At 41.7% G+C, this 25,062-nt stretch overlaps 1 protein-coding gene across 1 annotated transcript; it reads left to right on the forward strand.

Annotated features, from left to right (window-relative positions):
- The first annotated feature begins 250 nt into the window (after positions 1-250).
- On the forward strand, positions 251-24,741 carry LOC101480546 (myelin protein zero-like protein 2). Its single transcript, XM_004567055.3, has 4 exons — positions 251-500; positions 19,214-19,383; positions 19,779-19,989; positions 21,768-24,741. Exons 1-4 carry the CDS (start codon positions 251-253, stop codon positions 21,941-21,943), a joined length of 807 nt encoding a protein of 268 aa, XP_004567112.1. The 3' UTR covers positions 21,944-24,741.
- The last annotated feature ends 321 nt before the right edge of the window (positions 24,742-25,062 follow it).

A 25,062-nucleotide genomic window follows, 5' to 3' on the forward strand; every position in this document is an offset into this window, starting at 1 on the left:
GATAACACATTACATCATATAACACGAGAATATAATAATGCTGTAAAAGAACTAGTACATTTCCATAAACTCTTTAATACTGATTTGGCCTCCAGGTTAAATTTTTACGCAAGAGTCCACGCGTGGCATCAAGCCTGTAGCTGTAGATTAGGTTGTATGACCATCAAGAATTCTCCGTCTCTAAGTTTTACATGTGAAAAGGAGATAAGAGGGCGGCGAGGAAAGTGGATGACTTTTACTCCGCCCGAAAATGTGGAGGGAGGGTGCTAAAAATGAACTGCGAGGGGGCAGTGGCCAGTTGGGACGCGTCTTTGGGAGACGAGGAGCAGGCGAGGAATCACCGCGACTTCACGATTCAATCCCTCTCCAGAGGGCTTCCACAGATTTGTATCGCGTCTCTGTGGTTCGGTTGACCGCCACCGGTCGCTTTCTTACCGTCCATCCAATGTGCGTAAAGGGGCTCTATGTGTTCACCGTCCTGTCTGGACTCGCAGCGTCAGGTGAGAGCCGCTCATTTGAGTGAAACGGTGATTTTGGTTTAATGTGAGTTGCCGTTTGACATATTTTTTGTGATATATAAATTTATTTATTTTTTTATGTTGTTTTTTTAAATGTATGTTAATATTTTAAAAGTTATCCAATAACACGCTGTTTTATATTCATACCAGGACACTTACGCCTGGTTTATCTGGCAATTTGCGCGTATATTTTTGCGTCTGTGCTTTCCACAAGTTTACACAGTGTCACATATCTGGGTTGACCCTTAAAGAGAGCTTCCAATAATAACAGCTTCAGAGTAAAAACGCTGATTGCCTGGCTTTTACTTAAAGCTCCCCAGGGACCTTTAACCTCCATCTCAGACCGGTGTCTTGCGTCACTGGGAAGTGGGGAACTTGGCACAGTGGCACTGGGTGGGTCACTTAAGAATTCCAGTAAAGGCTTTACAATACCCATAGTGGGGCCCATTCCAGGCAAGATAATGGTTTAATAGCAATTACCGACATTGAACCCATTGTGTTTGTGGTTTCACGCAAACTCCTTTCCTGTCTATTAACGTGCTTACATTCACAGAGACTGTGAAGCCGCCCGCTGGCCTCAGATAAGTCCACCTGCTTTCCGTTAAGAGAGGGGGCGTAAGAGAAGGGGGGCTGGTGTTCAGGATATGTAATTTGGATCATAACAACTTGTCAGATGCGCAGGGAAATGAACAATCATAGATCTTATCCACCTCTAAAAAAAGTTCCAGCCAACATCTAATCACTGCTTTGGCACGACTAATGGAACATGTTTTAATAGCATCAGTTGGCCCATCAATCAGTGGCAATTCATTCACAAGAAGCCAGGTTGCTTTAACCTTGAAGTAATCTCTGTCCATCCCGGTTAAGTGGATTATATTGATTGAACATGTCCATCCACTGCCAAAGCACCATGTAGGGATTCACTGTAGTGGCAAGCTGCTTATGTTTACAATGAGCATGTGCCTGCAGATCAGTCACAGCACAGGCTGACACTGACGGAGCAGGAGGACGCGTGGATGCAGAGGAACGGATCCTCAAATAACAGCATGTGGATGAAGAGGAGCATGTTGGGACTGATTACAGCTCAGCAGCACCTCAGTTCTCGAGCGTTTTGTGCTGTAATCACTACCATTGCCTTTGGCTTTATTGATAAAAAAAAAGGGCAGGCATGACAAAACAAGCCAGCGCAACATTTTTGCGAGCCATGTAGGGTATAAAATATGCAGCCCTCTATGCAAAATAAATGGGATGTTTCTCTCTCGACTGCAAAAGCCTGTCACCGTGCGATCAAAGCCAGTTTGTATTCATTTGTAGACTTGCTGCAAACAGAAAAGTCAGTTTTATGGGATTTAGGATGAAACAAAGAGAACAATCACACTGCTGCTGCTAAACATCACCGTCACCAAGTGTTAAAAATCCTTCACGGCTCAGAAAACCGTAATGAACTCCTGCTGTGTGTGTTTTTTGAAAAGTGTGTGTTGGCAGGATTTCTTATTTTTAAGTTCAGTAAATCATATTTAAATCAAGACATATTTAAGAGCAATGGGGTTTCTTTTGTTGCTCATTTTCTTCAGCTAGTGTGATCCTTATCAAATTTGGATACATTTTTATTTCGGTAGTGCATTTGTGCTTTGTGGAAAGCTCTTGTGTTTTCCTGCTTCGTGATGGAGGTGGAGGGTGTTAGAGTAGATTCAAACTGAATAAAAACACAGGAGTTTAAACACAAAGAGCTTTTTCCCCTGAAAGCTGTCAAATCAAAGTGTTAAACTGCAGTCTGTTTGACCTGTTGTGCAGCACAGGCCTCTTGGAGGCAATCCAGCATCAATTGAAACACATTTTTCAACAGACTTTTTTTTTCTTTTATAAAGAAATCAAATAGTTAATGATATACATAAATACAGGAAACAGGAAATGAAGTGAAAATAACAGCAGTTGCTGTTGTTATCTGTAGCAGTAGCGGTTTGGCATGCCATTTCTTAAAAGCCCCACATTACTCTCTTCTTTTGTGCTGATTAAATGTCTTAAAGGAGAAAGCGGGATTTGAACCGTAATCTTACAGTGACCAGACTTCCTCTGGAATTTTCCAATTTGTAAGACATGTCACAGCGAATAGACAGGGCCTCCTGTTTAAATTGTTCAGTACTTTTGCATTATTCATCCATTTGTTATGAAAGTGGGGGTTTGAGTTCGGGCATATTTTTTCTCCCCCACGTCTGACCACTTAGCTTCAAAGCCAGCAGAGCAATAACTCAGTTACATGTACTCGCTGCCAGCTGAGAAGAAGAAAAACAGAGCAAAAACAAACACTTAGACCAGATTTCTCTCATTTTTCCTTTTCATCATCCAAATAAAGACCGCCAACTGAACATTTTTTTCATCCTCTTCTGCTTACTGTACGTCTCTTTTTGTTTCTGTTGTTCTCACTTTGTTTCAATTGTTCCTTTCTTTCTTAAACATGATCCTCGACGCATGAAACACTGACTAATGTGTGTCAGCCTGTCCCGACTTACAGGTTTAACACACATACAGACGCACAGACATGCGAACAAATGGCTGCTGACGATTGCGACTTTCCAGGCCGGGCTGTATAAACGGTGATTGTTTAAGCTTTTTCTTAGCTCTGCCTTGTTGACAGTAAAGGAGCAGCTTCTTTAGGCTCTGTTGACTGGGATGTAGCTGTTATCTCCCTGCCAGCGGGTCTCTAATCTCACCACAACAATGTTAATAATAGGTCAACATAACAAAGTGTGACTGTGGTTTTTTTTGACTTGCCGTGCTGTGTTGACATACTAGAGGGACGCCTGGCCTTTGTGGTGCATTGGAATTACCTTAGAGGGGTGTGTTAAGTTGACAGTGACGAATGCCTTGTATGCAAGGGTGCACCAATCCCAACACAGAGGGTTTAGAGGCCCATGTGAAAAATATTTGACAATGACGGCAAGGTGCTCCCCGCACTTATGTCAAGAAACTGTGCTCGGCTCCAGATGGAAGCAGGGGTTTGAAATGCCTTTATCTGGGTGCAGGGAGCATTTGAGTCGCTGCGTCTCGTGCAAATGCAAAGCCCGTATGTTTGTGAGAGTGGCTTTTTTGGCTTGTGTAGTCACTTTTCTTACATGCACTCAGTTGTTGGCTGGCCAATCATTCCCAAAGATGTTTAGAGTTACTTTAAACACGCACATGTACAAGTTCAAACGACCCACCCCAGTACGTTTACAGCATGACATAACTCGACAGTTTCCACAGAATATCAGCAGCTCTTTCGTAGTCATCTTATCTGCGGGGAGGAGGACCTTGAGAATTTTTGTCGCTTAAGTTATCGTTAAGTTGAACCGTTTTTTGACTCAACAGAGGAGTAGTGACCAAGGTGACTATAGTTAACTAAAAATAAGCTAAAAATTCAAACCATATTTCAAAAATTACATTAAGTTAATTCAAATAATACCTAATTGAGCAAAAAACATCCAATAATTTCCTGATTTGAGATGGTGATAACCAGGTTTTAACATGAAGAATTATACATATATTTAAGAAAAATGATTTTGTGAGTTATAATTCCAGTACCATCTGGAAACTTTTTTTTTTCTTATTAGTGTGAGATCAAATATGTGACTTTGTGGGAGTGCTGGGCCTTATAACAATATTTGAACTAGCCAATACTCAGACATTTTTTTATTGTATCTGTCCCAAATTACAGATTCATTTTGATTGTAATAAAGACCTGGGAGAATTTCAGGCTGTTACCTTTAATACTTTACAAGATATTCATGTTCTCAGATTTCAATGCGCAAAAAAGTAGGTAGACCAACATTTAAAAAAAAAATCTTCAAAAGTATTTAATATATGAAGTTATAGTTTTAGAGCAATCATTATAAACGTTCAAACTTTGTACCATAACAATTTAATACAAACTGGAGCAGAATGACCCGTCTGTTGGTTTGGTAAAAGTATTTTAACAACTTGCCCGATGAGGCGCTGATTGAAGTGTTTATTGAGAGTGTGGGATCTCAATAAACACACACAAAAAATAATAATAATTAAAAAAAAAAAGTATCTGAGTGAAAATGCTTTGTTCATCCAGTAAATATAGTCCAAGGGAATTGTGTGAATAAAATGAGGCCAAAATCTTACCAAATATTTCAATTTTATGGCACTGTGCATGCATAAATAAGCATGGAGTCTCAGAAAATAAAAGGTTTCTACATAAAAGAAAAGAAAAAAAAAAAAGAGAGTGTAGGAGCTAGCCCTTTAAAGCCGGTCAGAGCGGACACGCTCCATTTTGCGTAACTATTTTTAAATCCTGGTAGCACTGCAACCACGTAAGCTAGCGCAATATTTTTTTTGCATATGAAACCGGAGGAGTTGTACTTACATCTTATGCCATCAGCTTGTCCTAGGTCACAGTTTCCTTCCACATACAGCTTTGCAAAAACTGCATAAAAAGCACTTGCAGCAACAAAAACATAATATTCCAGAAACACGCTTTGCCGATCCGATCAGCTGTTCATAACACTTCCTACGTCCATCAGCGTGAACTATCACATGTCCGGCATGACCTGCCCGAAACCGGGAGTGACGTAATTTTGCGGAAATGTCGTTTTTTACCATTGTGGCCTTATGAACCTATACTTGTGTTTTTAAAAGTTATGTTTGACTTTATGACTTTCTGTGTCGTTTCTGGGATGCTGAGGACTCATATTGCACTGCTGGAAATATTTGATTTTGATGCATATGCTACTTTTTTGCAAATTTGCACTATAATATATTTTTTCGTTTTTCCTGCAATATATGAAAATTGGTGTATCTCAAAAATAAAACTATGAAGACACTTAAAATAAATTTCCTGTGGTGGGAAACTAGTTTGTGCAACTTTTTTGTATTTACAGTTTTGAGGGATAAGCCTCTTTCTCTAACTAGAAATATATGTTAAAAAATCAAAAACGATTTTAAATTTTTTTGTAGTTTATTGCACTTTTTTGCAATTTATGTAATTACTATACACTTAATGCAGACATATTATTAAAATTGGGGCTATAATGGTTGTATTGATGTGTAGCAACTTGAAATGCTCCAAAAAATGGCTCCTGTAAAAATATAATATAAGCTCTGGCGGACTTGGTTCTATGGTAGGTCTTAAAGGGCTAGAAGACAGAGCGTCAGCTGCTTTCAAAAAATAAAACTGCTGTGACTTTACTGTAATGCCTGCGCTGATTTTCCTGAATCTTCCCTCTGACATATGTCATGCACCCCACCCCACCTCACCCCAACCGGTCTCGGCAGATCGCCGCCTCTCCCTGATCCTGGTTCTGTTGGAGGTTTCTTCCTGTTAAAGGGGAGTTTTTCCGTCCCACTGTCACCAAATCACTTGCTCATAGGGATTCATATGATTTTTGGGGTTTTCTCTGTTGTATTATTGTAGGGTCTTTAAGCACCTTGAGGCTGTTGCTGTGATTTAGAGCTGTATAAAAGAAAATGAATTGAGCTGAATTGACTTCAATAATAATTAAAAAGACTGAAAGTATTAAAAACTAAACATTTTCAAACAATAAAAATGTAACTGAATGAAGAAAACCCACTTTGGAGACTAACTGAAGCTAAACTGAATTAGAAACGAAAAGTCAAAATGAAATTTAAGAAAAACGAATTAGGAAATACTAAACTTATAACTGTGGCCATGACGATAGTATTTCACCAGCTGAGAGAGTTACTTTGCCTTATTTTCCTTTCCATTGTTTAGCTTCTGACTTTCATGTGTTGGCTGCAAATTTTTTCAGTGTATACAAAAGCCGCTGTAAGCTTTTGTGCTGTAATCACAATTTAAATGAATGAGAAGGAAAATGATAAAAGGAGGTAAAGGACTCATGTGGGAGGATTTGGCCCCACTTTTTTAGACCCTGTTTTCCAACATTTTTCAACTTGAACCCAAGTCTGAAACTTGGACTACCCATGATAGGCTGAAATCCCACTGGAGAGAAAAATGGGATTCCTGCAAACTTTGTAACTTCTGCTGAACAGATGACAGCGTATAATTCCTAATTCTAAAACCTTTTGCAACAGTAGAGCCACACAGTCTGTGAAACGACCTCACAGTATCAGTCCACAACATCACATGAGCTGAATCACTGGAAGACACTGTGTCATCCTGAGCTCTAAGTCGAGGCAGAATGTAAAGAGATGCACAGATTCAGTGTGGAGACAGAATTCAGACGTTACTTTTCCTTAAAACTGCCCAAAAAGTATCTGAAAACATAACCTCTGTGTAAAAGTGATACCAGAGAAAAAGACCCTTCCCCTTTAGGATTTCAACTTTAGCTTCTTCAGTGAATTCTGAGTAAAAATTTAAACACTGTAACTGATACAATTAGTTTTTTATGAAATAGCTACTTTTGTCTGTGTGCTTGTTCACAAAAAAGAAACAGTGAACATGAATCTTTGATTAAATGCAGTGAGACTCTGTTAGACCGACTTAACAAACAAACCAGCATTAGAACTAAGCAAGTGTGTCTAAAATCCAACTTTCCATTTTACAGGAACCATGTTTTGTTTCCTCCATCTTGAGTTACATAGTATTCCTTCTAAAAAGCCAGACAGAGCCAGACCATGTTATGTAACTCTTTTCACAGAGTAGCTCTTTCCTCTCTCTGAAGTAAAGCGATCTCTATTTGTAAAATTGGCCCGTTCCCCTTTAAGGCAGCCAGCTGAGAGCAAAGGCCTGCACCTCCTCCACACTTTGGTCTCTGATCTGTGTATAAATTGTCACTGCCTCACTTATTTATCTGCTCGGGGAGGCGGGGGGTCACAGGTGAAAGCCACAGCAAGACCACATGCAGTCTGACTCATACCACGCAAAACCTACATCTTTTTTGCTGCATAGTAAATATGTGAGGCTGTCTATTAAGGGTTGGACTGTCTGTCCAAGAGAAGCCTGAGGGCTGTGGGTGAGCTGGATCGAAGTGCGCTCATTGGACCCCCCTCGCCCCCCAACCCCTCAGGAGTTTGTAATCCCGAAGAGGAGCTGAGTCAGCCGCGAGGTGGGAGTGGAAGAGGTTTGATGGATTAAACTCTTATCCTCACTCACCCACTTCGCGTTTCCTCTGAACACCGTCGCCTGATGAATTACAATTGGCCAGGAGGAAGTAGGGGGAGTGGGAGAAAAAAGACGAGGAAGAAAGTGTTCAAAAAGAGATTGATGCTTGGTCCCTGCTTGGAATGACCTTTAAGTGTACTCAGACACATTAGCTGTGCATAGTTCATGTCTAAAGAGTTCAAATCACAATAAGAAAGAAATTGCAGTGACAAAATTTGTGACTTGTTTTATTGGGAGAAATATTTTTCTTTGTCTTCCTATAAACAAGGAACAGCTTTCCAAAGTAAATTAATCAAAGCTTTTAGCTTGTCATGTCTTGTTAATAATTAATTTTACATTTCAGCTTTATTTGGAATAGCGGCAGTGTCATAGACTGTATGCAAAGAATAGACCACACCAACAAAACAGTAACTACTGGGTTTTATTGCAATTTATAAAGCTTTAAGTTGAACATTTTGGCTATTAAACTAGTTTTTTCAAAGAATAGGACACTGAGTGTTCATGTGCTAGTAACTTGTCATTTTCAAAGAAGCCAAGCCCTATAGCACACCCAGCTTTATTAGCAATTTCACAGTAAATGGGACCATAACTGAGCAGCATGCTGTCTTTAAAAAAGACTTGACACCCTCAGTCCAGTAGTGACTGAGATCATAACCCCCTTAGGAAAGGTCATAAATCAGGAGAGATGTAGGGCCATTTTTTCATTGACTTCTGTGCTGTCCCTTTGGTGCAGCCCCCTGGTGGTTACTAGAAAGAATGACACCAAGCAGTTCAGCGTTTAATTTTCAGACCTAAATATGGACAAGAGAAAAGAGACACCTCAAAGTGACCTCATGTCTTAACACAGCATGGCCAAAGGTGTGGACACCTGAATGGAACAGGTCTGTGTGACAGTTTGATACACAAATATGAAAGTTTTTTGGGGGAGAAATGAATGTGACTGAACAGCTTTGGAAGTGTCAGGCAGGAAACAGCTAAGCATGTAATAAATGATTATATGGACCGTGTGATTAAAACACACCGTACCTTGCATAATTTTCTGCCTCACAACACAGACAAATCCTCTGCTCTTTGGGGTGGGGGGGGGGGGGGGGGGGGGGGGGTGTTACTTCTGGAGCTGGTCTCTCATTATTCCATCCATCCATCCATCTTCATCCGCTTTATCCGAGGCCGGGTCGCGGGGGCAGCAGCCTAAGCAAAGAGGCCCAGACCTCCCTCTCCCCAGCCACCTCCTCCAGCTTATCCGGGGGAATACCAAGGCGTTCCCAGGCCAGCCGAGAGATACAATCTCTCCAGCGTGTCCTGGGTCTGCCCCGGGGCCTCCTCCCGGTGGGACATGCCTGGAACACCTCACCCAGGAGGCGCCCAGGGGGCATCCTTGTCAGATGCCCGAACCACCTCAGCTGGCTCCTTTCGATGTGGAGCAGCAGCTGCTCTACTCTGAGCCCCTCCCGGATGGCCGAACTTCTCACCCTATCTCTAAGGGAGAGGCCAGCCACCCTTCGGAGGAAGCTCATTTCTGCCGCTTATATCCGCGATCTCGTTCTTTCGGTCACTACCCACAGCTCGTGGCCATAGGTGAGGGTACCCTCACCTACCCTCACCTCTCTCATTATTGTCTTCCCAAAAAAACACTCATTTGTAATTCTTCTTCTGTTGTTTTATGTTCAAATTCTGTTGAGTTGTGTGAGCTTTGTGAGCCGCATTTGCTGGTTTTCTCAAGTTGCAGTGCGTTTGAACTCTCAGGGCTGCCGTAACTTTTGTAAAACAGTACAAAGTAGAAAGATCACTTAAGGCCAGCTGTTCATGAGTGAATGGAAATTTATTTATTTATTTATTTATTTAGGACAGTGCATGTTAATGAACATAAATGTAAAAAAAAATTACATGAATGTATACATACCAGATTATAGCCAAGGGCTAATTTCCATCTGTTGTCCTTAAGCATAAAAAATAGACATAATAATTCATAAAAATTCATCATTCATTCATAATAAAAACTCCATCACCAAACTTACACATACACACCATTCTGTTCCCAAATAAAACATTAAAACTATACAACTCATACACGATCACACACTTGATTTGTCCATAACCAGTTTTTAACCTTTGCCTTAAACAAATTGAGTGTAGAGCATTCTCTAATGGGTTGAGGAATTTGTATTAATCTCTGACTCTTTTTTACAGCGTGTCTTTTGTCTTCACCCCCATCGTGTTTTGGCACATTGCCGCCCCTCCCTGAGCCTGATTATGAAGCGCCTTGAGGCGACTTTTGTTGTGATTTGGCGCTATATAAATAAAATTGAATTGAATTGAATTGATTTTGCTGGAGGTTTCTTCCTGTTAAAAGGGAGTTTTTCCTTCTCACTGTCACCGAGTGCTTGCTCATAGGGGGGTTATTTGATTGAAGGGGTTACGATATAAAGCACCTTGAGGCCACTGTTGTGATTTTGGCCTATATAAATAAAACTGAATTGTATAAAGAAAGCATACATGTCAGTATCTCAAACAAAGTTGTGTTCATTCAGGGGTTCCCTCCCATTACACCAGTCAACACTCAGCCCTGTGTCCCCCTCCTCTGTGAACACACTGTTACCTGAACCTGCTATTCCCAGCCCTCAGTCCAGCCCCTCATGAAAGCGAGGCCTTGTTAAAACCAGGGAAAACTAACCTGGGCTTGTGAAACATCTTACAAAGAAGAGAAGAGGCTCTTTGTAATCCACTGAGCTCTTTGTGTGTTTGCTCCTGTCCTAAGTGTTTCCTCCAAAACTGGCGTAACAGAGAATCAGGTTTCCTCCGGCGCTCCGTTTTGTTTCTGAGCCGTAATGAGGAGAGGAAAGGCACAAACACGCACAACAAGGAAATAATGTAATGAAACCAATTTCCTGATTCGGAGAGTTGTGTCAGCTGCTCGATTTCTCCTGCAGTGTTGCCTCCCTATAAGACCTAACGTCCTCTTTGCAAATTGTAACGCAGGTTGGCAGAAAATACCACTTACACAGTGACTCACAGCTGCCTGGATATACTTTAGTGGATATACTTTACCATCTAATCAATGGTGTCTTCTGTTTTTAAACTAGCTCTGTTCCCCTTGCTTTAGAAAGATGCATATTTATGAGCAACTGCATCAACAAACCCCAAAGCCCAACAGAGAAGGTTTGCTGAGGAGCTGTGATAAGAGCTCTATATACCACGCAGCATTGCCTTTCTGCAGCGTGAAACACACCCAGAACGGCCTGGAAATGTTTAAGCTGTGGAAGTACAGCTGTTGGTAACCAAAGCAAAATATTGCAGTCAGCAGAGGTCTTAGTTTGTTTGCCTGCCTCTTGGTTAGCTAAGGTTTACCGACGAGTGGGAGAAAGGTCAGTTGACGAAGTAGGAAAGCAAGTGAGTGAAGAATATGTTGTGCAGGATGTGCTATGAGGGCAGCACGGTGGCACAGTGGTTAGCACTGTTGCCGCACAGCAAGAAGGTCTTGAGTTCAATTCCAACATCAGGCTGGGGTCTTTCTGTGTGGAGTTTGCATGTTCTCCCCGTGTTTGCGTGGGTTCCCTCCGGGTACTCCGGCTTCCTCCCACCGTCCAAAGACATGCAGCTTGTGGGGATAGGTTAATTGGATAATCCAAATTGTCACTAGGTGTGAATGTGCGAATGAATGTGAGTGCGAATGGTTGTCTGGCCCTGTGTGTTGGCCCTGCGACAGACTGGCGACCTGTCCAGGGTGTACCCTGCCTCTCGCCCTATGACAGCTGGGATAGGCTCCAGCGCCCCCCGCGACCATGAAAAGGACAAGCGGAAGCGAATGGATGGAAGGACGTGATATGCATCCTTGGCAGAACTCTATGAGATGGTATTTTTTTAACCTGGATAATAAAAATACTTCAGTTTTATCTTCCAAGGGTAAAAAAAAATGTAAATAACTTTTAATAACTAACGAAAAAATCCAGCCTGGGAACAGATCAGTGATGCGTCACTCTCAGTGCGTCCTTATTTCCTCAGGATAATCTAATTAACTTTTTCAACTAAAGTGAAACTTCATATTTGCTGGTTCCTCAGTATTTACTCGGTAGGGCTTCATTATTTCATAGTTACTTGATTAAATGTGAATCAACAGCTTGAAGCAACACAAAAAGAATAATTAAAAAAATAATAATGTAATCTGTAATGAAAAAGTACATATTGTCGTTTTAAGATGAAAATGGGGAGTCAGATTCACAGATTATTATGCAGTAGTCATTAACTACGGAGATAGTTTCTCCCAGATGGTTCTTTAGTCAATAATCATTTTTGACTTTATAGCCTTGGCTCAGGAGTTAGTACTGATAAAAAGTCCTCAGTTTTTTCCTTCCTTAGTGACTAATGGTTGCTAAGGAACACTGTTTATGTAACTCTTTCTCTATGACGCGAGACGGATTGTGTTAAGGCTCAAACTGCAGTAACTTCTGAAATTCTGACTGTTTTAAATTGGTTTTAAAAGGTCAGAAAGGTCAACAAAGGAGATGCAGGAGCCTCAAATATTGACCACAAAGGACAATTATTGATGTTTTTCGCCCCTTAGTTCTTGCTATGTTATGACTTTGGTCTTTTTCACAGCTGGGACCAAATGAAAGTGGAAACATGAAAAGACCCCACACTCTGGTTGCTCCACACATTCTGGGCGCTGCTTCTAAGTGACAGCAGACAGCTTCATGTAGAAATAGGCCTGCTAACCTCTGCATAGCACCCGGAACAACCAGTGCACTACCACGCACAAAAGAAAGTTTTAGAATACCAAAACCAGAATATTTTTAAGCTTTTAATAAGAATAATAAGAATAAAAGTGATTCCTGCCAACTGCTTCATTCCACACATACCTGCATGTCTGGCAGTGTGAGATTAAAAGCAACACTGAAGCGTCCTTGAATGAGGCTGTGCACTCATAAACCTGCCTGCACTCACTGCCACCGGTTGAAATACATACATGCAGGTCAGAAAGTACTTAATAATTTCTGTGTCTTTGCAAGGCTTCATAGAGTCATGGGATGACCGCCAAGCCAAGCAAAACCAATCACAGCCAAGAGGACTCTGTTAGATTATTATTACAGTAGATGAAAGTACTTACCCTCTCCGGCTGCAGACAGAACAGTGGGCCAGAGCAGTTTGTACCGAGCAGTGTTGACAGGTAGAATAAAGTGCATTAAAGGTTCAGCAAGTTCATTTTATTGTGATATATAAGGGATATTGATAGATATTCTGGACTTGCGCCAACACCAGCTAATGAAGCGTGTGTGTGAATGTGTGTGTGTGTGTGTGTGTGTGTGTGTGTGTGTGTGTGTGTGTGTGTGTGTGTGTGGGTGCATGTGGACTTGTGCCAACAGATGGGCCCTTGGGCTTAACCCAGCGAACCCACACAGGTCGATATCCACTCAACAACGAAAGACAATATTTTATGATCCTAGCTGTATCCGATACTGTATTGGTTCAGGAACACGAACAGCTGACGTTTACATCAACAAAAATATGCACAAGGATACACGCATGCACATACGCACTTTCTCCAGAAGTCTGGGAGAGATAAGACTTTGACCTGGCGGGAAATCCCATGTGGGAAAGTCTTTCATTTAAACTGTAACGGCGTCGGGTTACAGACGCATTTCACACAAAGACTCTAATTTGGTCTTTTTTAATTACCAGTGAAGAATGTAACTGATGTCATTCAGATGCTTCACAGTATTTAATATTTCCAATTAGAAAAAAAAAGGTTGTGGGATTTTTGAAATATTATGTTTTCGTGTCATCCTGACAATTGAATTTCTGTTTCCTTCTGTAAAGGAATCCAACTCTTTCTAGATAAAACGTTTTACATGAAAGTTTTTCATTCTGCCTGCAAAGAGTAAAAAAAAATGCAAAAAAAAAAAAAATCACACAAATAAAAGAAAAAAGTAGCAAGTTGCACACAAACACAAATAGGACAAATCAATTTGCCTGTAATCTTCCCATGCCCTCTTCCGTAGTCTACATAGCTCCAACTTAATAAGCTGTGAAAGCCCTCTCTCTGTCTCTGCGTGCTGGGTGTGGTCGGCATTGGCTGGACAGGATGTTCAGACATAAACAGTTGAGCAAACGAGATTGGACAGAAACTTATGCTGGAGGAGACAAGTGGACATACAAGCAAACAAACATCATTATCATATCTAATCCTTACAGACTGCAACTGTGTAGAATGACATGGCTAATCTCTAGCTCCATCTATGCACTAATAAGTCACTCCTATGCTTCTTGCTTATTTCTTGTTTCTTTCCCCAAATGGGTCCGTTCAACACTGGTAATGTCTTTACTCATGTAACGGCATGTGTCCCCCTCAGCAATTAGTGCCTGCTAATGGCAAATTAAATAGTGATCACGCACTTCTAGCTATGGGGACAAATTACTGTTAGAAGCACTGTACATAACCCTAATGCTGCTGTCGTCGTGCTAATACTCATTCTCCCTCTAAAAAGACCTAATTAACCTTAATTCTTAATCAGCTCTGCGTGCGTCAAAAGGACAGCACAGTTGAAAGCGCGTACTTTTTTGTTGCTCAAAAAGAGATTAGTAACACTTATTTAAATTCATGTACTCGAAAATAGACTTGGTTGAGGGTAGAAATGTGAAATGAGGTGTTATGGCCCGGAGGACCTGCTTCCTCCGCTCGCATTTGAAGCACAGTGAATCATTTCAGTGTAAGCTTTTAAACAATTTGGTAGAGGAGCACAGGCACTGCACTTTTACTCTGCTAATCTTCCAGGTCCTCTGTCACTTCTCGGATGTGAAAATAAAAGAGTTTAGCTGTGAGTACTGACTTCTAACCAGAAATGTACCCCCTTTCTTCTCTGGTTCTTCTTCTCTGTGCTGGTCGTATAATTGCAATACAGTGGAGGAAATAATTATTTCATCTCCTGCTGAATTTGTAACTTTGCAAGCTTTCAAAGAAATGTTTAGTCTATCATTTTTTACAGTAGTTCCATTTTATTGGACACGACTGAATGTGAACCAGAAGTCCGTAAAAAACATTAGATGAAAGTTATAAATTGATTTGCATGTCACTGATACTGATTACAGTCAGTCAATTACAGATACTTGAGACCTTGTATATAAAGCCCACCTATCACAGAATCATCTGCGTGTGTTCCAACCTTTCCACCACAGTGGCCACGACCAAAGAGCTGTCAAAGGACAAGATTGTTGACCTGCACAAGGCTGTAATGGGCTACATGACCATCAGCAAGAAGCTTAGTGAGAAGGTGACAACTACTGGTGAGATTATTTGGAAATGCAAGAAGTATAAAATGACCATCAATCGGCCTCAATCTGAAGCTCCATCCAAGATGTTGAGATTATAAGAAAGAAAGATGGTAGATCCTCTCAAAAGTCCACTGGAGAACAGTGTTAATGATTTGAAGACAGCTGGGACAATAGACATCAATACCACCACTGATAACACACTACACTTTAATGGACTTGTTTATGAAGGCACATGTACAGGTCCCTGTTAGGTTTGCCAGTGAACATCTAAGTGCTTCAGACAGGGTTTGGGAGAAGGTGCTGTATTCAGATGAAACTAAACTCAAGATGTTTCTTTGTTTGGAAGAAGACAGATTTTGAGTATGACCCAAAGAACACAACCCCCACAGTCAAACACAGAAGTGGAGACCTTAATACTTTTCTAATTTCACTCCACTGAGGAGCTAATGAATGGGGGCATGTACCATAACATCTCGGAAAACAACCTCTTCCTTTCCTCAGCCAGAACACTGAAGATGAGTCATGGATGGATCTTCCAGCATGACAGTGACTCAAAATATATCACCAAGGCAAAAAATGGACGTTAAGGTAATGTAGTGACCTAGCAAATCTCCAGACCTCACTCCTTTAGAAAATCTGTGGAGGGAAGGCTTTCTTCCTGTTAAAAGGGAATTTTTTCTTCCCACTGTCGCCAAAGTGCTTGCTCATAGCGGGTTATATGATTGTTGTTTTTTCTCTGTATGTATAATACAATAATATAATATAAAGCGCCTTGAGGGAACTGCTGTTGCGACGTGGCGCTGTATAAATTAAATTTAATTGACTTGAACTGAAGTTTTAGTGGCCAAGCAGCAGCCAAGAAGCCTAAAGGATGTAGAGAGTTTCTGTAAAGAGGAGTGGACCGAAATCCCTGCTGAGCAAACCTGGTGACCAACTACAAGAAACATCTCACCACTGTTCTTGCCAACAAGGGTTTCTCCACCCAGTATTAAGTCATGCTTTGTTTGGGAATCAAATACTTACTTCACTCAATGACATGGAAATGATGTAATGTGTTTTTTATCTTCTGGAGTTTTGGTTCATATTCTCTCTCCATCGCCATTAAATTTAAACTATCATAAAAATTAGAGACTGTTCATTTCTTTGCAAGTCAGCAAAGTTACAAATTCAGCAGGGGACTGTATTCCAGCACATGGAACCGCAGTGGACTATGATGCTTGTTAGCTTAATTATTATTTATTGCTGCTGTCAGTGTAACATTTGTAGAATTTAAAAATTTAATCACTGCTTTTGCAAGAATATTTCATCTCCTTTAAAAAGAAATGAAGCTATTTGCACAATATTCTCAGTGTCTTGTTTTGTGCTTTTGTATCTTATGGCCACAGGGGATCAATGCAGCTTACAACAAAATAAACAGTTTATTGCTAGTTTAGCATGCCAGAACTAAACAATAGTGCCATTTGATCAGTCGTGCCAACTTAAATATTTAATACGACATAATCTCAAGTTGCAACAGCACATTATGCTGTCCCCCCAAATAAATGAATACTTAAATAGAAAGCTGAAGTATATTCCTACTTTTTCAAGAAAGAAGATGTAAACTTTGAAACAAGGCCTCCTTTTATTGCTGTTTGCTATGAGGGCTCATCTATAGTGTGCTGCCTGTCTTTTAGTTACATCTCTGCAAATCTCCAGACAGGATAGGCGACCCCTGGTCCATTTACTAAGATAAACAAAAAGGCTTTTAGACTTTGAGAGAGAACCAAACAGCTGGCAAACATCTGAAATGACTCGTTGCCTCTGTAACATGCTTTACAGGATCATGGACAGCCAGTGATTCGTGGTTAGGATTGATCAGGTCACTTAGCGCTTCTGAATTGGAGCCTCTCCATCAGTTGCAAAGCGTAACATTTCTTCAGGGATGTCCAGCACGTTGAGTCTTTATCGCAGTATGTTGGAGATAGCAACACGCCCCCACTGCATGACTTCTGTTCAACAAGTCAAAATAAGAAGATATCACGTTCACAGGGAATTCAGATGTAGATGAGCAGACATTTGTATGACACTGAGTAGTAATATTTATAGTTTTTTTGTGATGCTTTTCTAAAATGTGATGACTTGCTGCTCTGAGTCTAATTCATTTTCCTTTAATTAAGCCACTGGTTGGTTTCACACTGAAACAGGCTAGAAGAGTAGACCTCGGGAACGCCATGGCCGGTTCAAAGCAGATTTGAAACCATGCCATGCGGTGTCATCTGTACTGATAACTTAAAATTAGGGAGTCATAGCACTCAAAATTGAGCAGGTCTTTAAATATTTCATTTTGAACCAAACCCCTGCTCGATTCTGCTATTCCCTGTCTTTTTCTTGGACATCCTTGTGGCCTGGACTCAAGTGTCAGGATTGAAGAAGTGCACACGGCCGCACACCTGCCGTCGAGAGGGAGTCATTAAGCGGCTGTGCTGATGCAGCCAGTGTCGATGCTCTTGACCTAATGAACATCCTAAACACAGCCAGTTCTCTCCATTAATTCCATGCTCCTATACACACAGCCAAGTGATGGGAAGGAAAGAGGTGGAAAGGTGGTGAATTAAGGCTTACAGCCTCTGAAGTGCATCCAACAAAGCACTGAAAAGTTCAAGATTGGTATCTTCTGCCTTGCTCTGCTCACTCGTACGCAGCACTCCCAGGTTTCACCAGACTCATTTAAAACACATTAGGCTGTTAGAGCACTGTCAGGGAGAGAGAAGCTCGTCTGTTTAATGCTGCGAGGGGTTGCCTGGTCTCATCCCGGCCCACAGGAAACTCTCTCCAGCCTGATAGGGAACAAAACACACTGCCCAAGGAGCTAAGCCCCCGCTGAACATTTCCCAGCAAGCTCCTGCCTTAATGCACACAGTGATTATAAACCAGCGGTAACAATATGGCTCAATTTGCCTGCTTTGCAAGACTATTCTAATTTCTGTGCTGCTGCTGCTGATGTTTTGTGCCTGAAGCCTTATATTGATATTCACCAGCCACCTCAAATTACTTAACTGAGAGTTTACGTTGTAAAGGACAGCTTAATCCATCTTTATATTATATATTATTCACATCTTTAATAATTAACACTGTCACAAAGATGTAATTACTGTTCAGCCTTTTTTTTTTTCTAATGAACTGATTAATAACGTCTCCTTATTTAATTCTGATGTTTTGATGACTAAATACTTCACTATAACCTAGTATGTATAAAATCAAGGCCAGGTATGAGACACTGAGGTGAGCAGTCTGGCCAGAGAGGGCTTTTCCATCAGACGTACGATTCTTTTCAAGTGTTTGGCTTAATCTGTAGAGATAGTGCTAATGGCAATAGGAAAAGTCTGGGCTACCCTGAGCTCACTGCAGCTACTAGCCCTGCAGAAGGATGTCTGCTGTGTTCTTGGTATTGAAAAACACTAGACATGGCTTCTGTTGTTTTTAGAATATAGAGCTCTCTCTATAAATAGTTCTGGTGGCTTTAACTACACAACCGCACACAGACTTCCATATCAACCTGCACTCACACAAACACACATACTCAGGAGACTACTTCATCAAGGATCTGCTGTCAGAGTCTGTGATCTCTGGGAGAGGGAAAACATAATCGTCTGGCTCCCTATGCCATACTGATGGGCTGCCAGACGGAAAGTCAGCATTAAACACGTCTATTCATGGCCCACCGCATGCTAGGTGTGTGTGTTTCCACATGGTGTAAATGTGTAACAGCGCTGACTCTGGGCAGCTCTATCCATCATACTATGGAGGAGCCAAATTGTTGCCAATATCCCTCCCCGGTCTTCAGGTCCATCCATTTTTCGTCTAATAGCTCCACCGTACTGTAAAGACTGACATGGTCCACATCCACCTAATATACTGCAGGCTCTCACTTTCCGGCTTCTCTCAGTCGCAGTGATCAAATTGGCCATTATTCACAAAGTGTCACAGAATTGGCTCCTGATCTGAAATCTTTCAGCAAATGTGATGGGATGAAGCGGATTTCTGATCGTAGCTGTGCGTTAGTAAATTCCTACTTTTAGCACTTGAAGGATTTCTGTATCTAATATAGGCTACTGTGTATTTCCAGTGACAACTTAGTGATTTTCTTGCAGCAGCACTGCGTAGGCAGAAGCAGGGTCACTGAGTACACTGCATGTACTCAAAAAGAAGGGAATTACTGATGAGGGTGAATTTGTACAACACCTATTGGGTTGTATTTTTTTCTTGTGCATTCCAGAGATTATTTTACCCGCCATCTGCGTGTGCATGTATTGATCTCACCCACTGTGTTAATTCTGCTGCTGCAATTTATGCTCACATGTTGCAGGCATGCTGCAGGTCAGCGGGATGCGTATATACACATCTGAGGAGGTTGAGGCGGTCAACGGCACAGACGTTCGTCTGAGGTGCACCTTCGAGAGCTCGTCTCCCATCAAACCCGATGATGTCGTCATCACGTGGAGCTTCAGGCCACTTAAGGGGGGTCCAAGGCAGTCGGTGAGTGTGTGCGTGTCGGTGAATGTGTGCGTGTCTGTGTCTTTGCAAAGACAAAAAAAAGTGAGAACAAACCACAAAACCTCCCTCATTGTGTCAAGGAGCATCCGCCCCCTCATCCAAGTAAGAGAGGAACCGGTGAGTCATCTGGCTCCCTGTGGAGCATTCAAGACAGCCAGTGTTTGTATACTTGTGTGTGGGGATATTGAGAATAGACAGAGTAAGAAGCGGGAGATTTGGGCAAGTCTGGGCTTTTATTTTCCTTTCTTTGCTGGAAGAAAATGTCTTCACTCTCCAGCAGCAGCAGCAGCAGCAGCAGAGGACTCAGTTTGATAACTTCTGACTATTCCCTGCCATCGTTACCCTATCTAAATGTATCCACCAATTTTCTCTTGCAGGTATTTTACTACCAAAGGAAACCATTTCTTCCACAAGAAGGACTCTTCAGAAAGTGCATTTCCTGGGCTGGTGACATCATGGGCAGCGATGCCTCCATCATAATTCGAGAGGTCAAGTTCATCTACAACGGCACTTACATCTGCCAAGTGAAGAACCCACCCGATGTCCACGGCCCGGATGGAGAAATTAAACTGAGAGTAGTTGAAACAGGTCAGCAGTTTGAATTTTCAGCCAACATTTTCCTTCGTACATCCTTCATTGAACGTTTCTAGCTATACATTTTATGTCATGGTGGAAAGTCAAACATTTGATGGCAACGCAAGTTAAACCAGCAAAAACACAATGTGCAATTCACCTGAAAAGTTTAGAAATGTTAAAGAAATAAATATTAATTTTATCAAATAATAATAAAAAGCATAATAAAGATAATAATAAATAAATAATTAGAAATAAATTCAAGTTAGTGTAATAATATCCTTGAAAAAAAGAGACTGGTGGTGAAGGCTGTGGTAGCCAGCACCAAGACGTTAGCAGCAGAAGTCCTGTAAGTTTAGGGTGGGGCCTCCAGGTATCCGACTTGTTTGTCCAGCACATCCCACAGATGCTCGATTGAATTAAGATCTGGAGAATTTGGAGTCCAAGTCAACACCTAAAACTGGTTGTTGTGCTCCTCAAACCATTCCTCAACCATTTTGGTGCATTGCCCTGCTGAAAGAGGCCACAGTCATCAAAAAATACTGCTTCCATAAAAGTGTGTTCATAGTCTGCAAAAATGCTTAGGTAGGTGGTACGTGTCAAAGTAACAGCCACGTGGATGGCAGAACCCAAGGTTTCCCCACAGGACATTGCCTAAAACAGGTGCCAGGTGTTCTCCAGACCATCGACATGATATAAAAGAAAGCGTGATTCATCAGCCCAGGCCACCTTCCTTTATTGCTCTGTGGTTCTGTTCTGCTTACGTGCCCATTGTTGGTGCTTTCATGGGCACTCTGACTGGTCCGCAGCTATGCAGCCCCACATACAAAACACTACACTGCTCTGTGTCTTCTGACACCTTTCTATCAGAACCAGCATGAACTTTTTGTGCACTTTGAGCTACAGTAGCTTGTCTGTTGGTCAGGGCACACGGGCCGGCCTTCACTCCCCACATGCATCAGTGAGCCTTGGCCTCCCACGACCCTGTCGTTGGTTCACCACTCTTCCTTTAATGGACCACTTTTGATAGGTACTGACCACTGCAGACTGGGAACACCCCACACTCCGCTCTGACTCAGTTATCTGGCCATCACAAGTTTGCCCTTGTCGCACTCGCTCAAATCCTCACACTAACATTTTTTCCGGCTTCCCACATATAAACTTTAAGGACTAAATGTTCATCTAATCTATCCCACCCACTAACAAGTGCCACTATGAAGAGATAATCAGTGTTTATTTTACCCGTCAGTGGTCATAATGTTATGACGATTGGTGTTTTATGCATCAGTATTTAAACACAGAAAAAAATCAGTCAACAAGATGAGACAAAGCAGTGCTAGCAGCTATGAGATGTCACGTATGCAGACCTGAGTGAGTGCTAGAATGCTGACGTAGTGTAACAGGGGAAGTAAATTTAATCTTACAGTCTTAGCATGAAAAACACAAAGTTTTGGCAGGTGTTTGTGGAAACCAAGCTCGAATTCTGCAAAGTAATTGTGATCACCTGACTAGAGAAAAAGTCAGGTGATCACTGGCAGCCAGAAATGAACTGGCACCACGAGGAAGTTCCTCTACTGCACATACAAAAAGCAAAGGCTGTACTTCTTTCACTTTCGACCAAAGTTGTGGACTCACTGACCTCGTCGTCTCTAAAGATGCCCTGGTAGCCTTACTAGTGCTTTTGTATTTATACCGGCTTACAGGAGACACATATTGGAAAAGCACAGTTAAAGTGCCTTTGAGCTGAGGGTGTTGTTTATTTTCAAATAAATATCCCTGTCTATCACTTTCAGCCTCTTTCTCCGGACTTCTCCTGCTGGCATTTGCCATCGCAGCCGCCATCTCCGGCATAGTCATCCTCCTCCTCATCATCGCATCCTGCAGGAGATGCAAGAGGAGGAGACAAAGGGAGCTGGAAGGGAATGAGGAGGCCCCGCGCAAAGAGCGAAAAGACCCCACCGCGTGGTAAGAAAAGAGACAAAAGGGAAAGAAAAAAGAAGAATCACACACTTTCTCTCCCGTTCTCAGTCTAACTCTGGGGATCAGGGCTTGTGGTCCTCCCTGCAGCTCTTTTCCTATCGGACAATTCACTTTCTTCCTTCCTCTCCAACTGCAGTCTTTGGATCCTACAGATTTGGACCAATCAAAGGGCCAGCTTTTACAAAGCAGACATAAAATGAAAAATGTGCCTTTGTGCTGAAAGCAGTAGACACTGACCTTTTAGCCAGACTGCTGCGAATCACCACGCGCCTTTCTCAGAAAGGACTGTTTAATCGCATCCTCTTTTCCTGTTAGACTAAATGTGCTTCCAAACACACTTCCTGTTTGGAGTAAACTTTTGATGTAAACTTAGAACAATGGTGTATTCCTGTTGCTTACTTCCCTACTGATGCATTTTAAACTCCTACATAGCAATGCACCACAGCGCATGTTTGTTATAGTAGTTCAGCAAACAATAGAAACAATGCTACAATGAAAGCGCTTCTGTTGAATTCCTTTAATCACCACATGATGGTAATATTGTGAAACCCACACAAAGCTGTTATTTCATTAGTCATTAATATTGGCTGTGTGATTCAGTCTTCCGTGGTTCATGTGAAGCTGCAGGAGGATGCTGGTTTACGATTCTGTTTTGTTTTGTTCCACTGCTGAAGTGAAATTGCTGTACTTCTCTGACATCCTGTGTCATCGTTAGCCCGATTTTGTGACTGGTGTAATATAACCGAGGTGCTTTGAAACAATCAAGATCTGTTGGTGAGCTGCTTTGTTGGAAACAGACATTTTTAACCAGCACTTTTGTATAAATTCAATAACAACACAGAAACATTAACACGATCAGCTCTGAATTCTTTTCTTTTGAACCATTTTAATGGCCTTCTGTCTGTTTCAAACAATGAGCTAATTTGTCAAAAATACACCTTTTTTCTTGGGCGCTGGAGTTTTCTTTGCTTCTCTCTTGGGTTTTCAGATCTCTCTGTAAAAGGTGCAACGATTATTTGTTTTTTTCTATGAAATACAGTGTTACTGTAATGCGTCACACCGTGAAAGCGAAAGGTGTTGAGGAAGTTTTGTTCTTCTTGCTGTCGCTGATCAGATTTAGTCAAAGTGTCTCTCTTGCTTAAAAAAAAAAGTTGTATAAGAAGGAAATAATTGCACCCAATCAGAGCTCATGTGGGAGAGATGTTCATCCAACCTTTCCTCTTAATTTGGGACAGATTATTCCTAGCTGATGCTAACCCTCTGTCCCTGCTGCTGTGTTTGTGTCTGCTTGTCTTTGTCCTTTGACCCCGCCCCCCCAATGTGTGTGACTTGTGGGTGTGTACATGTATGATCATGCATGAATGCATATCCCGTTGTGTCTATATGTGCCGTGTTCGCTCGTCTCCCCCGTTCGCCTGCGTGTGCATATCTGTGTGCGTGTTTGTCACAGCCACCCATCGAGGGCCGTCCACCTCTTCTTATCAGAGACCTCCATAGAGATTGACAGTTCAGACGGCATGATCTCAGATCCCAGCACCAGAGACTCGAGCTCCTCCGAGGAAGAAGGCCCGAGCTCGGATGATGATGATGGCGGTGACGACTCAGATTGAGGAGGAGAAGCTGAAGCAGAGCCAGCCAGGAAGCTCGACAGAGGGATGCCAGATGATACCTGCGGACCTCGCCATCAGGCCCAGCGGGGGTCAGATTAAAAAGGTGCTGCAGCTGAGGTTGAATTGTGCAGTCTGTACAAATCTGTGAGGAAAACTGAAAGTTTGAAAACTTTCCAAGCAAGCACAGAGAGGTTAGAACAAGGCTGAATGAGCACAGAACAAAAGTAGAATCGTTTTACTTGACTGAGTCCGGAAATATTCATATGTGGGGAGAAATGTGTGAGTAAAAGTGCAGGGTTTGTGGAAGTAACCCTGAAATCTTGGCTACTGTCCTGAAGGGAAGAGGGGACAATTCTTAATCAGTAGCTGTCTCCCAGGTGACACGTGGATCTTGTTACATGTAGGAAGTCAATACCAAAATCAGCTGCACCAAGCGATCGATTTCCCTAAAGACATTGGCGTGAACTGTATTTAGACAGAAAGAGAAGGACACCACTGCTGATGATCAGCCATATATGCAGATCTTTATTGCACTGAGGCTTTTTTTCTTTCATCGTCTTAATGGAGAGTATCTCTGGTACCTGTGGGCTAATCTTTCACACAGTGGCTTTGTTTTACAGTTAAATGTCATTAAAGATAATGTACAGGAGGTCTTCCATTTCAGTCGGTTATGCACACCATCGTGACGCCAGCCTGCGAGTACTGGTCAGGAGTAGCTTTGTCCTACTCGAGTACACAGAGATGCGTACAATGTGTCATATCAAATGGAGAAACAAAGCATAAATATTGCTGCCATTTTTTCTCAAGGCCAAATATCTGATCCATGAGCAAGCAGCTGCGCATGCACCTGCCCTGAGTGTTGTGTGGGAGCGCACAGTCAGATCTGAAAACCCTTTTGATTTGAAAATGAGAGCCCGTTTTTCCCCCCCCCCTCCATGCGCCTGTGAATGCATCGTGTCTACTAACAAATGAATTTGCTGCCTGTCTTTCATCCTTGTGTGACAGACTTTTTACTTCTATTTGAATATTGAGCACTATGTTTATAGATTTTTATTTTCTTCTTTTGTAGATAAAGCCAGAAATATTTTATCATGTTGTTTTAAAAAAGTGTCATTCTATGTATTTGTTATAGAGCTTTTATAAAGAAAATAATAAAAAAAAGAGAATTTTCTAATAATCATGGCCCTTGACTCTTGACTACATTCAGTTCACTGCACAAAAAAAGACACGGACATGCAGACCTTCACTTAGAGCTCAGTGTGATTTGATATATGTCATCTATTATGTAAGAGAGTAATCTTGTTATCCAGCATTTATTATGCATCATTATCTTTAATGCATTATCTACAGCTGCGTGTTTATTGTGCGTCTAGAGAGCTTTACACTTGTTGTACCTGTAAACATTAATGTCCTGAATCACTGTTTCATTCCTTGCAGGTCCAGTATGCTCATACCTGCCTTTGTCACTTCAGTCTGGGTTTGTTTACTGAATTCTGAT

Source organism: Maylandia zebra, linkage group LG14, assembly GCF_041146795.1.
Source record: "Maylandia zebra isolate NMK-2024a linkage group LG14, Mzebra_GT3a, whole genome shotgun sequence".
Taxonomy (NCBI): Eukaryota; Metazoa; Chordata; class Actinopteri; order Cichliformes; family Cichlidae; genus Maylandia; species Maylandia zebra.